At 34.0% G+C, this 15,188-nt stretch overlaps 1 protein-coding gene across 1 annotated transcript; it reads right to left on the reverse strand.

The window, feature by feature from the left end:
* Positions 1-1,457: 1,457 nt before the first annotated feature.
* Positions 1,458-14,696, reverse strand: LOC103844746 (beta-carotene 3-hydroxylase 2, chloroplastic). Its single transcript, XM_009121555.3, has 7 exons — positions 9,500-14,696; positions 9,352-9,411; positions 9,166-9,237; positions 8,952-9,086; positions 7,672-7,797; positions 7,513-7,569; positions 1,458-7,405 (listed from the first exon to the last, which is right to left on the reverse strand). Exons 1-7 carry the CDS (start codon positions 9,872-9,874, stop codon positions 7,319-7,321), a joined length of 912 nt encoding a protein of 303 aa, XP_009119803.1. The 5' UTR covers positions 9,875-14,696; the 3' UTR covers positions 1,458-7,318.
* Positions 14,697-15,188: the final 492 nt, after the last annotated feature.

Consider the following 15,188-nt stretch of genomic DNA (forward strand, 5'->3'; position numbering starts at 1 on the left):
AAATCGACTTCATTGAAACAATGGTGGGATCAAATAAATCTTCAATCTTAGGCGCTTTCCAATATATCCTCTCATTCCTCATTTTCATGACCGAAAGAATTATTTGACAACAAGAGACGAGTCACAAATAACCCATCGAAAGAGGAGTTAAAAACGAACCCAAAATGTATAATTTACTAAAACTTGGTGAAACTAAAAAACTTTTTCGAAGAGCAAGGCTGAAAAAAAGATCGCGTACGAACACGCGCCCCCAAATAAACTCTCTCAACTCTAGTTTCATCGAGTCTTCGTCTCCATCGTTCACCTTGCCTCTCCAGTGCCCCCAAGGCGCTGCGAGAGGGCCCATGAAACTCCCGCCAAATCCAACTTCCTCTCCGTCGTGGTTCTGTTGGTGATGGGTCTCTGTTTTCGGCGCCGTCGTTCGCGAGTCTGTGGCTCGTCTGCGGTTGTACGAATTGGAGATGCTTCGTATCTAGGCTCCTCTAGCGACTGTGCCGACAGTATGAAGCTTCTCTTCGCCGATGAACGCGCCTCCTCTCCCGACGTCAAAGCACCTCGACGGCAAGGTTCACAAACGTCGCTTCTTGCTTTTTCGATTCAAAGGTAAATCGGATATGCTCCGCCTGAGATAGAGGTCCCGGGACCTCAGACTTCGTTTACTGAGATTTCTTTTTACGGGTCGAGATTAGGCGTTCTTGCTATTGAGTCGATGCTCTAGTAGCTCCTCTTTCCCCCTTTGATATTGATTAGCGTTGCTTGTGAGAGTGGGTATGATTTGTAGGCTTAAACGAATATGGCAGTGGCGTCTCTTGGTCTCTTAGATATTGGGGTTGCACCTTGCAGCTCGAGGAGGGAGTAAGACCCAGGAGGTGGTGATGCTGCCCCTTACCCTTAACCGACTTAGAGGACGAGTTTGGTTGGGTTTGTTGAGCGCTATTAAGCACCTGTGGTTACGTGTTGTCCTGTCTATGCTGGAATTTAGGATCAGTTCTTGCCCAGCCCGGACTGAGAGGGCGGTCCTTGAGCGGGCTTGTCTATGTGTCTCAGAGGAAAGTATTGGTTCAGGCAATCGTATGAAACAACTTCATGCTAGCGTCGTGTCCCTCAATCTCCGGTTATCCAGTCTCTCCATATGCCTATTTCGTTTGTGCTCTTTCTCCCGACTCTTCAAGTGTTGTATTGATCCTTGTTGTCCTGTTCGCTCTAAGGCAGAACGGCTTCAGGTTCGATTGTCTTTTGATTACATGTTTTTTAAACTTTTTTGCCATGTAATCAATCATAGTGGTCTTACAGTTTGTGTCAACATTTTGTAAACCTCAAACGTTCATTTTCATAATGATATTTATCTTTTAGCAAAAAAAGAAAAAAAAGAAACTAAAAAACTTTGGACAGCTTATTAAAACTTCAACTGATTTCGATTGTATAAAATTTCGTTTGTATATGATGAGGACTTGATAGATCGTATATTGATTATTGATGTAAGAAATACAAAGAATTAAAATCAGTATAACAACCGGTACTTGATCACTGTTTTAACAAAACACATACAAAAGCACAACAAAACAAACAAGAAGAAAAGGAAAATGGTATAACTCAAACTTAGTGCAATAGAACTCAGATGCATCATCATCAGACGTAATGTAAAAATTCATCAAATGAGAACTCGTTCTAACAAATAATGGCTTCTCCATGTTTTGTATACAGCATCATCTTACGAGTTGTCAATGACCTAGATATGTGACAAAAGCTGTGAATTAAAACTTTGCAAAAGAAGGAGAAATTTAAAGAAAAATAAAAGCAAAGGAACTTATCTTCAATGGGGAGAGTTTGAATCTACTTCTTATCCAACGTCTTCTAACGAGTTGTCAATGTGACAAAAGCTGTGGAGTAATTTTTTTTCCGAAGTGCGACAAACTTTGACAAACTTAGCAATCCACATTATAAGCATAGATAATATAATCAAAATAACTGCAAAAACATACATATCCGGTTTAGTAACAGGAAACGGCAATGTTTTAATGTTTGAGAAACAAAAAGAAAACATAAGCTTTTAAAATTTTAGATTAGGGAGAGGACGGAGGAGAGGCCACTCAAGACTGAGACAAAAACCAGCTCTCGCCAAGTTTGTCCCAGTCAATGTAAGGGACTTTGATAGCCTTTAATTTCTCCTCCGCACAGAGGAGCTTGGCTCAGAGTCTGTCTTTCTCTGCCTGGATATCGAACAGCCCCCTCTCCCCACCCCCCTCCGTGTCGATCATCTCATCGAGCAACTCGATTTGATCTGAAAAAGAGTAGAGCTCAACTTGGGCGGAGTGCCTTTTTCAATCTCAGTTTGCTGATCCTCCACTATTTGGAGGATCGCCCGGTACCGCTCTCTTAATTCAGCCTTCCCTTTTTCAATCTTCAGCGGTTTGCCCGTATTCATCCTCCATCAGAGGCTTCCTCTTAAAGTCAATATATCCCGACATTTTAACATGGCAGTGTAAAGGAAATCAGAACAAACTCTGGTGTATAAAGTGAGGGGGAGGGTATTTAAAGATAAATGTATTGGATTTGATGAACGAGACTGTTAGGATTCTAAAGGGAAATGAATGCACTTACGCAACCGTCCCAAGAATTTTCCAATGAATGTGACTGTAAAGGGACACATGAGTTCATTTTCCAATAAATGTGACTCTTCGGTTGTGTTTTACAACTAGGTAGAACTTTACAGAGTTTTACTTTTGTCCAACTTTGCATCATTAGCTTTGTAAAACCAAAACTCATAAATGCATTTATATTCTTCTAATAAAATCGAGTGATGTAAGTTGAACCAAATCATTTAACATAACCAGTTTACTTATGAATTTATAATTATTTATATTCTAGTAAACTTGAGTGTTTTCCAACTTTGCATCATTAGCTTCATAAAACCTAAACTCATAAATGCATTTATATTTTCCAATCTTCTAATTAAATCGAGTGATGTAAGTTCAACCAAATCATTTAAGTTTATTTATGAAATTTTATTTATTCATATTCTAGTAAACTATTCCGAGTGTTTTCCAACTTTTGTCCAATTTTGCACATTCTCATTAGCTTCGTAAAACCGAAACTCATAAATGCATTTCGTTTCTTCTAATAAATTTGTCTTATGTAACTCAGCAAAATTCAGTGTAACTTTATACAATAGGTAAAGTAAAATTGTACAAACCAGTAAAACTTAAGGCAGATTTATACATGAGCAAAATGAAAATGGTATAATTCCGTAAAATATAGTGGAACTTTGACAGGCTTCTCTCTACTTCTTATCCAGCTCCTAAGAATGTGACAAAAGTTATTGATCAGAACTTTGTTGAAGTATGACAAATATAAAGGAAATAGAAGTAAAGAAATTCATCTTCATTTCCATCAAACAAAACCAACTCGTGTGGACTGAAAATGGCTTTTCTCTACTTCTTATCCAACGTAATCCTAGAAGTTGTCAATGTGACAAAAGCTGTGGGGTAAAAACTTGCTAAAGTATGACAAAGTTGAACCTTTACTTTAGCAAAACGAAGCAATCCAGATAACAAGCATAAATAATAGGACACCCAAATAATATCCGCAAAAGCAACTTATAATAATCCGGTTTAAAAACCGGTGAAGTCAATGTTTTCTGGTTCCGAAAATACAAATAAAAACATAAATATTTACAAAAAATTTGATAAAGGAGGAGGGGCCACTCAGGCTTGGACATGAAGGACTTCCCTAGCTTGTCCCAGTTTATATACGAGACTTTGATTGTTGTTAACTTCTCCTCTGAAAGGAGGAGCTCTGCCGAGAGTGTGTCATTCTCTTTCTTGATGTTGAAGTAAGACACCCCTTTCTCCATAATCTCATCAAGCAACTCTATTTGATCTGAAATAGAGTACTTCTCTATTTCGGCAGAGTGCCTTTTTCATTCTTTTTCTCATGATGTGAAGGATGGCCCGATAGTGTTCCAGCTGTTTTTTTCCCATCTTTTAAATATCTTGTGATGTGCCAGACATCTTAACCTGAAACTAACCACAATCAAATTATATCGGATATGATATGAGAAAGAGAGAGATGAAACGCTTGGAAACGGAATAAAACCTCTTACTTGTATGGATATTTGTTCTTGTTTCTTACTCTAATGAGGAGGAGGGTAATTATAGATGTGTCTAAAATGAATGCTTATTATCATCACACGCAACCAGTTTATTTTCCAACGTTGCCTTATTAAATTTGTAAAACCAAATCCCTTGATTAATGATGTAAGAAAACTCAAAAATAAATTTATTTTCTAATAAAATCGAGGGATGTAAGTACAACCAAACCATTTATTCATTTATAATTAATTATATTCTAGTAAACTCTAGTGTTTTCCAACTGGGTACGCAAAACAAAATCATTTAAGTTACACAACTAGTTCATTTATTCTTCTATCAAATTGAGTAATGTAAGTTCAACCAAATAATTTAGAAATATCAATTCGGTTCTACCAATTCATTAACACAACCAGTTTTGCCAATTCGGTTTTGTAATACTTAGTACAACTTAGAAATACTTTGTGTTTTGTTTCAATTGTAAAAAGTAGTAATACTGAGAAGTATTTTGCGTAACAAATCAAAACAGTTAAAATCCGAAAAAACAAGTTAACCGTTAAGAACGATAACAACATAAGAAATGGTTAAACTAGTTCACCATAGACTAGTATTAACAAAACAAACATATACATAAATTAATACAACGAAGCTCATGAAAGACGGTACATAACTATGGTTGAATCCCAAAAATAGAATTATGCACTTGACATCGTCACTGAGACTGGCCTACTTGGTTCTAAACCGTCTGCAGTTCTGATAGAACTCAACCATAAGCTTGCTCTTGCGGATGGTCCATTACTTCCTAAACTAGAATCCTATCGAAGACTAGTCGGACGCCTCATTTATCTTCAATTAACTAGACCTGAACTCTCATATGCTGTTCATATTCATTCTCAATTCATGAAAGCACCGCACCAAGATCATTTCGATGCAGCTTTACGGACTGTCCGGTATCTCAAAGGCAATCCTGCTCACAGTATTATGCTTCAATCTGACACATCACTTCAAATAACGCTTATTGCATTTGTCAAGCATGTCCTCTCACACGATGACCACTTAGCGATTATATAGTACTCCTCGGAAACTCCCCGGTCTTTTGGAAAACAAAGAAGCATAACACTGTCTATGTTTCATCTGCTGAAGCAGAAAATCGGTCTATGGCTTACTCCTTACGCGAACGGAAGTGGATTGAACAGTTTCTACGCACTTTTGGTATTGTTCATTCTCAACCAATGAAGCTATTTTGTGATAGTAAATCTGCTATGAATCCAATTTTCCATGAACGCACAAAACATATAGATATTGACTATCATCAAGTAAAGGACGCTGTACAAGACAAGCTCATAACCAGTGAACATATTTCTACAAAAGAACAGCCCGCAGATATTCTAACCAAGGCATTACCGTCTACTACTTTCAGTTACTTGTTGTTCAATCCGGGGATTCAAGACATCTCATCTTCAACTTGACGGGGTATAGAGAAATGATATATAATATATAGAATAATGCCTAGAACATATTTTTTGTTATATACTTATTTCATATTCCCCTTTAGCTTAGCATATCTACTTTGTATATATACTCTTCTACGTGAATGAATACAACACACACTTTACTAAATCCTTATACATCCCATGGCGAAAAACACAGAAAGACCATAGCAGTATTTTGATGCGGCATTGCAGTAGGGAAGATCGTTGGTGAGCAGATCCCGGAATATACGATGGCGGCACCATGAAGACCCTAGGCTCTAACACGTGTTGTTTGAGATTAGGGTTGGTCTACACTTGTTTTAACACGTGTAATATATGTGCAATGTGATAGTAAAAGCTTTAATGGGTTCGAGTCTGTAATGCTTCTTTTATATCCCATGGTTATAATAAAAAATTGACAAAAAAAAGATTTTAATTTTTTTATTAAAATAGTATTATTAGTTATTATGTTTAAAATATCTATATTAAAAGATTTTAAAATAAAATGTTATTAGTTTTTATATTTACAATATTCTCAATAGATGAATTTTAAATCTAGTGTTATTCAATTAAAGATTTGAATATAACATTTAAAATCTTGTGTTAGTCAAATTTGATATATCCTTATAATTCATTTGATTTGAAAGATTTTTAACTAAACTAGGAGATAATTTCATGTGTAAAATATATCACTCAAAATCTAACATTTTACCTTCATATATATACTAATAAAGCAGAATCTCTTGAATAATAAAATGGCTTTTCGTTGTCAAAAAAAAAAATCTCTATTATGATTCTTTCCTTTGGTTTTTCAAAATTATTTACAAAGGAATGTCACTATTTTTTTAGAATAATTTATACTATTTTTCAACATATATATTCAACCAATAGGAATCATTGCAGTTTCTGATTAATCAGATTGTAGCCAAGAATTATTTCTCTCGACCAATTATAAGACCCATCGAAACAGTGTATTAGAATTATCAAAATTAACAAAAAAAAAAGGAGTGGCATATACCAATCACATTGCACCTAATATATATCTCATATCAAACCATTTATTGCCTATGCTTCATACATCTAAAGATCGTTTAGAGTTCGTAAAATATTTATCAATTAATCACTGTATGATGTTTATAATATATTTAAAAAAAACTGAATTAAACTTTTAGTAACCATTAATATGAATATCGATTTTAGAATTCAAAATATATATATAAAGTAATCATTAATATGAAAATCGATTTTATTCATAAAAGAATATATATTACTAGTATATTCGTTAACCAATTCCGTTTTTTAGCTTTCGTAATATATTCATTATTTTCAAAGAAATTCATTCCAGAAATCATTGGATATTAAAATATCTCATTTGATCAACTTGGTCATCAAACAATCAATCGATATAATTAAATACAAACAAACTCAAAGATTACCTAGACACACTATTACTGAAACGGAATATAAAGCATATAAGAATACAACTTATTTTAAATTAAGTTAAATAATAAATATATAGATCATGTAAAATTATTTAAATATATAAATCATGTAAAATTATATAAATATATAAATCATGTAAAAACATTTTTTTAATTAAATAAAATATAATCATGCGCTTTTAAAGCCCGGATTCACCCATTGCAAATGAAAAAGGGCCTTTGTTATATTTCAGTCATTTCAAATTTGTAACTCAAAAGGCCAATTAGCCCGAATCTTCCCTACTTATTTTTTAATTAACTTCAACTCAACAAATAATTAAGAGGTGGAACCCTTGTTGTACGATTTGATTCTCCTACTTATCTCTTTCTCCAACTCTTCCTTGCCTCCCACTTCTTCCACTTCCTGCACCATCCAAAACCAACCCCAAACCATACAAATTAACAAACTCACGTGTTAACATTAAAAATAACATGCAAAAAATTTGCTTTTCAAGGGATGTTAGGTCTTGCCTTGGGTCCAAGAAACAACCCATATGGTACACCTTTGAATTTGTCTGTGTGGTGTAGCTGAAAACCATATTTGTTAAACTAATATTGTAAACCGGATCAACAGATAGTAATTATGAAACTAAGAAAAGACAACTAGACCGTTGGATTATGGTATTAAACCTGGTGAGCGGCGGCGACCTTCCGAAAGTAAGGGACATTGGCAATGGGACCTACAGGGAATCTCTTGTGCACAAGTCCATCGTGGACGAACATATAGGCCATTCCAAACACTGTTATTCCTAGTCCCTGCCCATGTGTAAAACCAAACCTTTAAGAAAGTCAGCTACTAGAAGAGGTGGGAGATCTGTAAACCAACCCAGAAAGGTCAGAAAATGGAATGGACACTAGTCAAAGGGAGGGGAAAGCATGTATCGAAAGGTAGAGGTAATCGTAACTCATAATTACTTTTGGCTTAATATCACTTTGCAATACTCTATAGATTCCTTCAAACTTGTAACAAACTATATAGCTTTGTTCATAAAACAAAACTATATAGCTCAATCTCTGTATATATTGGTTTCATTTATTTTAATGCATCAAATTAGTTCAACAAAAAATGATAGCTAATTAAACTCCAACTAGATTTTGACCCGCGCTTGAAAGCGCGGGTTTGGTTTTGTTTTGCTTTTCATAATTATGAAATTTAGTGTTTGAATCATATAATCTTGAAGATTATTTCACTAATGAAATTTAGTGTTTGAATCATATAATCTTACACCCAAATCTTGTATAAAGCTTCTATAAGTGTCTTACATGTAATGTGTTTTGTAGTCGATGGTAGTATGTGAGGGAAATGAATATTTCGTTAAGGTAACAGTTATAATAGGTTATGCTTTGGTTTTGGTTCATGTAATGTATTTTGTTTAGGTAGGGTGGTTTAGCAATCGGTTTTAGTGGTTATAAATAATAATGTATACAATTCGCATGGTTAGAGTAATAATGGGAGGTCTATAGAGTAAAAAAGATTGTCAATTATTGTTATAATATAGAAGGTAAGTCCAAAAAAATTTAAAAGTAATAAGTCCAAACAACTTTTATAGATAGATTTTTTCAAAATCCTTCCCTTTTAATAGTATTGATATGCAACCGTGGCTAAACCGCAGGTCAATGAATTTTAAATGTAATAAATTTAGTTATTATTGTTTCAGTCACGTTGAAAACATCTTACAGTTTACGACAATCATAAACTATTCTAAATATACCTATCTCTGTCTCACGAAATTCCGTTGAATTTACTGATTTAGTAGTTTAATCTACTTTTACTAAACCATGTTTCATGTTCTTTTGGTTTCTGTGAGATAACTAAAACTAAATATAGTTTTCTAAGAGTCAAAGACCAATCAAAATATATAACTTTATTGTCAAAGAAGATAAAAAGAGGGAGAAGGAGAAGGACTTACCGCACCGAAGCAGAGACCCGGAACAAGTCCTTTATTGAAGAATCCATAGTAAAGAAGACCAATCGCAGGAACCGCGTTTATTATAGCAAACACATCGTTTAACTCAAACGCTCCTTCTCTAGGTTTGTGATGAGACTACCCCAAACAAAAACCGGTTTAAGTGCACAAAGAACACTTTAAGTTATTTTTGTAAACCGGAAACAAAAACAGTTACCTCATGCATGTTCCACAACGAAGCGTGCCAGAGAGCTTCATGAGCCCATCTTGCCCAGAATTCCATCCCAACCTTTAAACCCAAACATTTTTTTTAGTGAAAGATATTACAAAAAAATATGGTAACCGGACTACTCGACGGATACACTCATCCATGAGTGTCGTTAAGGACAGAAATTTAACTTACGACGGCACCAATTGAGAAAGCAAATGTACCAAACATTTCTGATACTGGTACCTCAACTCCCTAAGTCCAAACAAAAACCAAGTCTCAGTTTCAAAATCCTGTCGGAAAATATTGAACATTTTGATGAACTTTTGTGTTCTTTTTTAACCTTCATTTGCCAATAAAATCGGTAGTAAACGGACATGATTGCCATGGAAGTAATGCCGAAGCTCGACATCATAGCAGCGATTAGATAAGTGAATCTCTCCGACTTCTTCCTCTCCTCTTTCTCAAGCCTCGACGTCGTCAAGATGTCGGGACAGCTTTGTTTCTGATCTTCAATGACAAAACAGATGGTGATGTTCTTACATCGTCGAAAGGTGTTGAATCTGAGAGACGGTGGGAACACGGCGGCGGAGATAGGGTGGTGACTGAGGCGAGAGTTAGAGGAAGAGAAAGAGCAGTTGAGTGGTTTGAGTGTTACGGCGATTGATGAGAGTGCTGCCGCCATAGAAGGGAGGTTTGTGAAACTCGAAAGAGACATATAGAGAGACTGTGTCGCTGATGTATGGTCAGGCTTACAAACAATTATATGCAGAGAAGGTACAGTTTCTTTTCTTTCCTCTATGCGCTATTTCTGTTTGTGGTAATAAATCTTTTTTTTTTTGGTGATAAATCTTGGACTATATAATATATGGTCTTGTCATTTAATTTATTACATGTATCTAATTTATTGTAACCATATATTTTAAGTATTTTTTTTTCATTTTGGCTAATTATTTTGTATTTGAAGTAATATATATTTTGTATTATGAAATTCTCCATCCTAAAATAAATATCCCTTTTTATTTATTTATTTCTAGTATTCTGTAAGAAATTCTAAAAGCAGAGGGAGAAGGTTGGAAAAGCTAGATATTATAAATGATTTTTTTTTTGAAACACTATATTATAAATGAATATAATTAGAAATTTGACAGAAAATTACAAATTATATGAAAAATATGGAATGAATAATTTCTTGTATAGTTTAAAATAAACTAAATAATTCATCTTATTTTTATGTTTAAAATATGTGGAAATTTAAGCGAAAAACAATAAAGTAAGAAATTTGATGATAGTTATCGTTTTTGGTTTAGAATATATTTTTTCATCACGATTCACATGTAACTAGTTTAGCAAATATTTAAGCATATTTTATTTGATATGATTTTCAGCTGCATATAATAGTCAGTTTTTTTTTATATATTTGGACACGAACTAATGAACCGAAAATTGTGATGGATAAGACTACTTGGCCAAAACAAATTAATGAAGCTGTGTGAAAGCAACATTTCAGTACACGTAAGAAGGACAAAGGTATTGGGAAACTCTTGTAGCCTTCCATCACCAAATCCGTTATGAGCAGCACAGACCCTGCGTCCTTTTGAGAAATGGGAAAAAAATTTAGCACCTAAGTATCAGATATAAAGTAAATGTATAACATTTGAATATGTCATAATAGATCAAGCCATAGAACCAATAACTGATGCGGATACTACATGCATATCAAGTATCTAAGTCTGGGTTAGGTTAGCTTTATATAAATATTAATTCATCCACCAAGGAGAAGATCCATATGTTTATGTACAACATGCAACATATATTCAGAACTTTAGTCTCTATGTAAACACTTTTGCAACACTGTGTCTTTCCTCCGCATGGATGCTTAGTCCCATACATATATTTCAAACCATTTTTCGGTCATCTCTTTCTTTTCTCACACGAAGTATTTGGTCATCTATTTAATTCAACAATGCTAAAATATTGTTGTAACTCTTTATACCCCCATTCTCCTTTTGGATTAGGGGCCAGATATTCTCTTTTCTCATTTGATTTCTGACTCTTTCCGGGTTCTCAACACTTTTTTTTAATTAACCAATAGGAATTTCGGACCATACGTCCATACCTTAATCTTCCTTTAGATTTGGAACCAACCGTTCGTAATACCTGGTTTTCGACACTTTATTCATGGTCTTTTGTCATTTTGTTGACTTAAGTTCTACAAAGCCTTCAAAAACATCTTCTGGTTGTGTTTTCTGCACGTTGGCATAATTTTTTGTTTTGTAGGAGACCGACGTACGTCACTAGTTGTCTATAAAGATAACCGTTTGACTTTAATAGAAACACTACTCTTATAAAATCAATAAAAATATGGTGTTAGTTTTTATTCAAATAAATTGATATATAACAAAAGCAATTACACGTTAGTATTTAATAACAACAAATCACGTCGCCATCTTTTTCTATTTATTATTTACCTAATTTGTTTTTCTAGTTCAACATGTAGAAAAAGACCACATGAAACAAATAATATACAAAGTGACAAGAAAGGACGGTTTGAGTTTGAGGTTAACGAGGGGTGATGGGCCATTTCTAGGATTTTCCACGTCATCGACGGCGAATTGCTCCCACTTCTCATAACTGGCTCCATGTGACCTCTTCTTCTACGGACTAGACGAGTAGTATCACCATCTTCCACAAGGTGAAGCGTTATTGGTCTATATGTGTCATCAGATTACGCTAGCTTAGTTAAGGCAAATGAGTTATGTAGCTTCTATATTCTCCGGAAATTCTGAGGGTTTTATACAATTTGGTCAAAGTTTAACACAAAAATTTGGTTTAATAATTAGGAGGTTATAGAGTTTACGTATATTAATTTTAAACTTGAGCTTAAATCTAACATTATCTAGATGCCTGAATCATCTCTAAAAATAGGTGATTTAAACAAGGGGAAATTGAAAAAAGAAAAAACTCTCAACTTGTATTTGTCCCAATAGAATTTTTGATATTTTTGGTCATTAAGTTTTATCCTTTTCTAATGGGAAAATAGTAAATAAAATTTTAAAAGTATAAAAAAATATGAAAACCATTAGAAAAATAAATATGACTATTTATATGTTTAAAATTGTTTAAAAATTAGTGGAATCTTATTTTATTTTATATCCTATATAAGGATAGAATACTCATTCCAACCATCTACTTAATATAGAAATTGGATACTAAGTATTATACATGGATCTATCCTGGTATATAACGCAAACAAATTTTTCTTGTATATTCTATCTAAGCTATAATTCGTTAGGTTATATTCTAACAAGATGTCTTTAGTCTACCTATAGTTTTATTACAACTTATAGGCACGACTCTGTGAATTTCCTTTTCTTGTTTGTATCATAACATGTTCTACTTTTTACCTTATGTTACGTCTACGGAAGAATAAACTTCCCACCCTCTCTACAGTGTTCTGCACAACGTAGGATACATATTATAGCCAAATCACAAAAATATAGAAACTTCCATATTTCGATTAATATCTTTCATTAATCTACACTAAATTTCGCACAATATCTTCTCTCCCCACAATATTTGAATCAACTAAATTTCGAGCAAAGGTAAAAAAAACATAGATTTATCGTTCGAACACACCACCCAAAACAACATCACAAGGTATATAACCACTAGGACACAAAGACTCTTGGTATCACTCACGCGTTAGACCTATAATAATATTAGGCAAAGGTTTGTCTTAAAGTATCAAAGAATCCATCATCCTTACCACAATAGTTCGAGTCCTGCAGGATAAAGAAAAGACCATGATTCAAGCGTTTCTCATGTATGTATACACAAAGATAATTTACCAAAGACAATTGGGTTCCAAGTGTGACATAAGCAGAAGCTGTAGCAGGCGATGCTCATGTTTTTGCTACTCATTTTTTCTTTCTCTCTTGTTATTACAAAAAGTCTCTTATGCCTCTTCCAGTATCTATGTACTTTCAAGTGTCTTACGAACTTCTTTTGGGGACAAATTTGATGAATACATAGGATTATGATGTCTCAGAAAGTGGCTTAAACTTACATGTTAGACTTAAGATATGATAACTTACAACAATGTTTACTCCTGAATACTTTTAACACATTATGCTCTGGTTCAAAAAAATCATTACACTTAGCACATCAACTTTTGTTTGCAAGCTAAAAGTAATATGTATTCCGGTGAGCTACTCTCGTTTTGGAACGTTCATTTATCTCTCATCTTCAAGAGTAAATCTGGCTGGTCTATCTCAGTGTCCATATCCAACAACAAGACAAAGTCAAAGAGATTGAGAGATGAAGAAACATGAGTTCTGATATTATTGTCCAAGCTTCCATCAATGGAATCAGAGTATTAGGTGTAGAGAATGATGAGAGTAAGAGATGGAAGAATATTGTATTGACTCTCATAAGAATAATGGTTAGAGTTACATATATATTTATACTAGAGATGTTTCCTAAACTAGATAGATACAAATATATATGAGTATCTTATATAATAAATATACAATATTAACAATAATGTTTATGATCTCCTTGATCCTTCTATACGCCCCCTCAATCTCAAGGTGGTAATGGATTTGTAGCGGAATTAGCTTGAGATTGACTCAGTAATAATGCCGTTATAGTATTTGGATCAGCAGGAGAAGACGGTGGTGTTGGTTGTGAGGAGGTGAATGGACAGAGATGATAATGATGTGCCTCCTTTGGTGGTTGTGTTCTCGTTGACTATGTGTAGCGTCAACACTTACATGAGGGAGTGTTGCTTGTTGGAGATGAAGCACCTTGGCTTGGAAACAGAAAATAGAAGGTCGAAGGCTTATAGATTCAGAGGCACGTTTGATGAGCTTGAATGATGATAGGAAGCACTTTGGCTTGATAACAAACCCATTTTTTTAATGTTTTTTTTTGTCTTTTTTTTTCTCTTTAATACGTAAGAAATATAGAACAAATATTTTTTTTTTTCAAAAATAAGAAATCGATTCAGAGGTCTTTGGAGACATGAATAATAAGAAGCTCCATGGCTTTAAGAAAAACAAAACAAGAAGCATTAAGCTTTGATTTTGGAAGTGAAGCCACAATGGCTTAAGAATTATAAAGATAAAAATGAGGCATGAATATAAAAAAACACTAGGCTTGGATTCAGAGGTCTATGGTAGACTTGAATAACAAAAAGCTCAATGGCTTAGATTCAGAGGTTCACATGAACATGAATGGTGGAAGCATATAGCTTAACAGAAAATATAATAGAAGCTCAATGGCTTGAAATCAAAAAATAAATAAGCTCTGTAGCTTGAAGAAAATAAAAGAAAAACAGGAACATAGCAGATCGTTAGATCATTGTAGCTCTGATACCATATTGATAATATGATGAGAGTAGATGATTGGAAGAATTGTATATTGACTCTCATAAGAATAATGGTTAGAGTTACATATATATTTATACTAGAGATCTTTCCTAAACTAGATAGATACAAATATATATGAGTATCTTATATAATAAATATACAATATTAACAATAATGTTTATGATCTCCTTGATCCTTCTATATTAGGAGTAATCTGAATTGTCCATTAGGTTGCCTGCAAAAACTGGTTTTGGCTCCTTAATCTCAACAACCACAGTCAGACATCAAGAACGTTTTTGCAACCGAGGCCGCATGTTCCAAGCAACATCTCACAACCTGAAAAATGCATAAACTCACTCATGTTCATATGGAGATTTTTTATCATCAAACCGTTCAGTAAACAGAGAGTAGTGTTTGCAAAAAAAAAAAAACTGACTTTTGTTTGATATTCATCATGATTCTAGTCGTTTTTTCCTTTTATTTTATCAGGCTCGGGGACTAAAACACGATAGAGAAACTGTAGTATCCACTTGCACTGCTGTGTCACCAATTGTAACAGGTGTGGTTGCAGGAATGTTTGCTTTGGGTGAGAAATTGCCCACTTAACCAACGAGGGAGAGACTGATTCATCATTCACCGGATCTGACAAGTCAAACACAT

Source organism: Brassica rapa, chromosome A10 (assembly GCF_000309985.2).
Source record: "Brassica rapa cultivar Chiifu-401-42 chromosome A10, CAAS_Brap_v3.01, whole genome shotgun sequence".
NCBI classification, from domain to species: domain Eukaryota; kingdom Viridiplantae; phylum Streptophyta; class Magnoliopsida; order Brassicales; family Brassicaceae; genus Brassica; species Brassica rapa.

What these genes read in the sequence shown, in the direction of transcription:
- LOC103844746 (XM_009121555.3), bottom strand. Translation starts at nt 9,874, where the DNA reads ATGTCTCTTTCGAGTTTCACAAACCTCCCTTCTATGGCGGCAGCACTC. An exon ending in CTTTCTCAATTGGTGCCGTC is followed by an intron (nt 9,238 to 9,351) that starts GTAAGTTAAATT and finishes TTGGGTTTAAAG; the next exon opens with GTTGGGATGGAATTCTGGGC. An exon ending in GGTTGTTTCTTGGACCCAAG is followed by an intron (nt 7,406 to 7,512) that starts GCAAGACCTAAC and finishes TGGATGGTGCAG; the next exon opens with GAAGTGGAAGAAGTGGGAGG.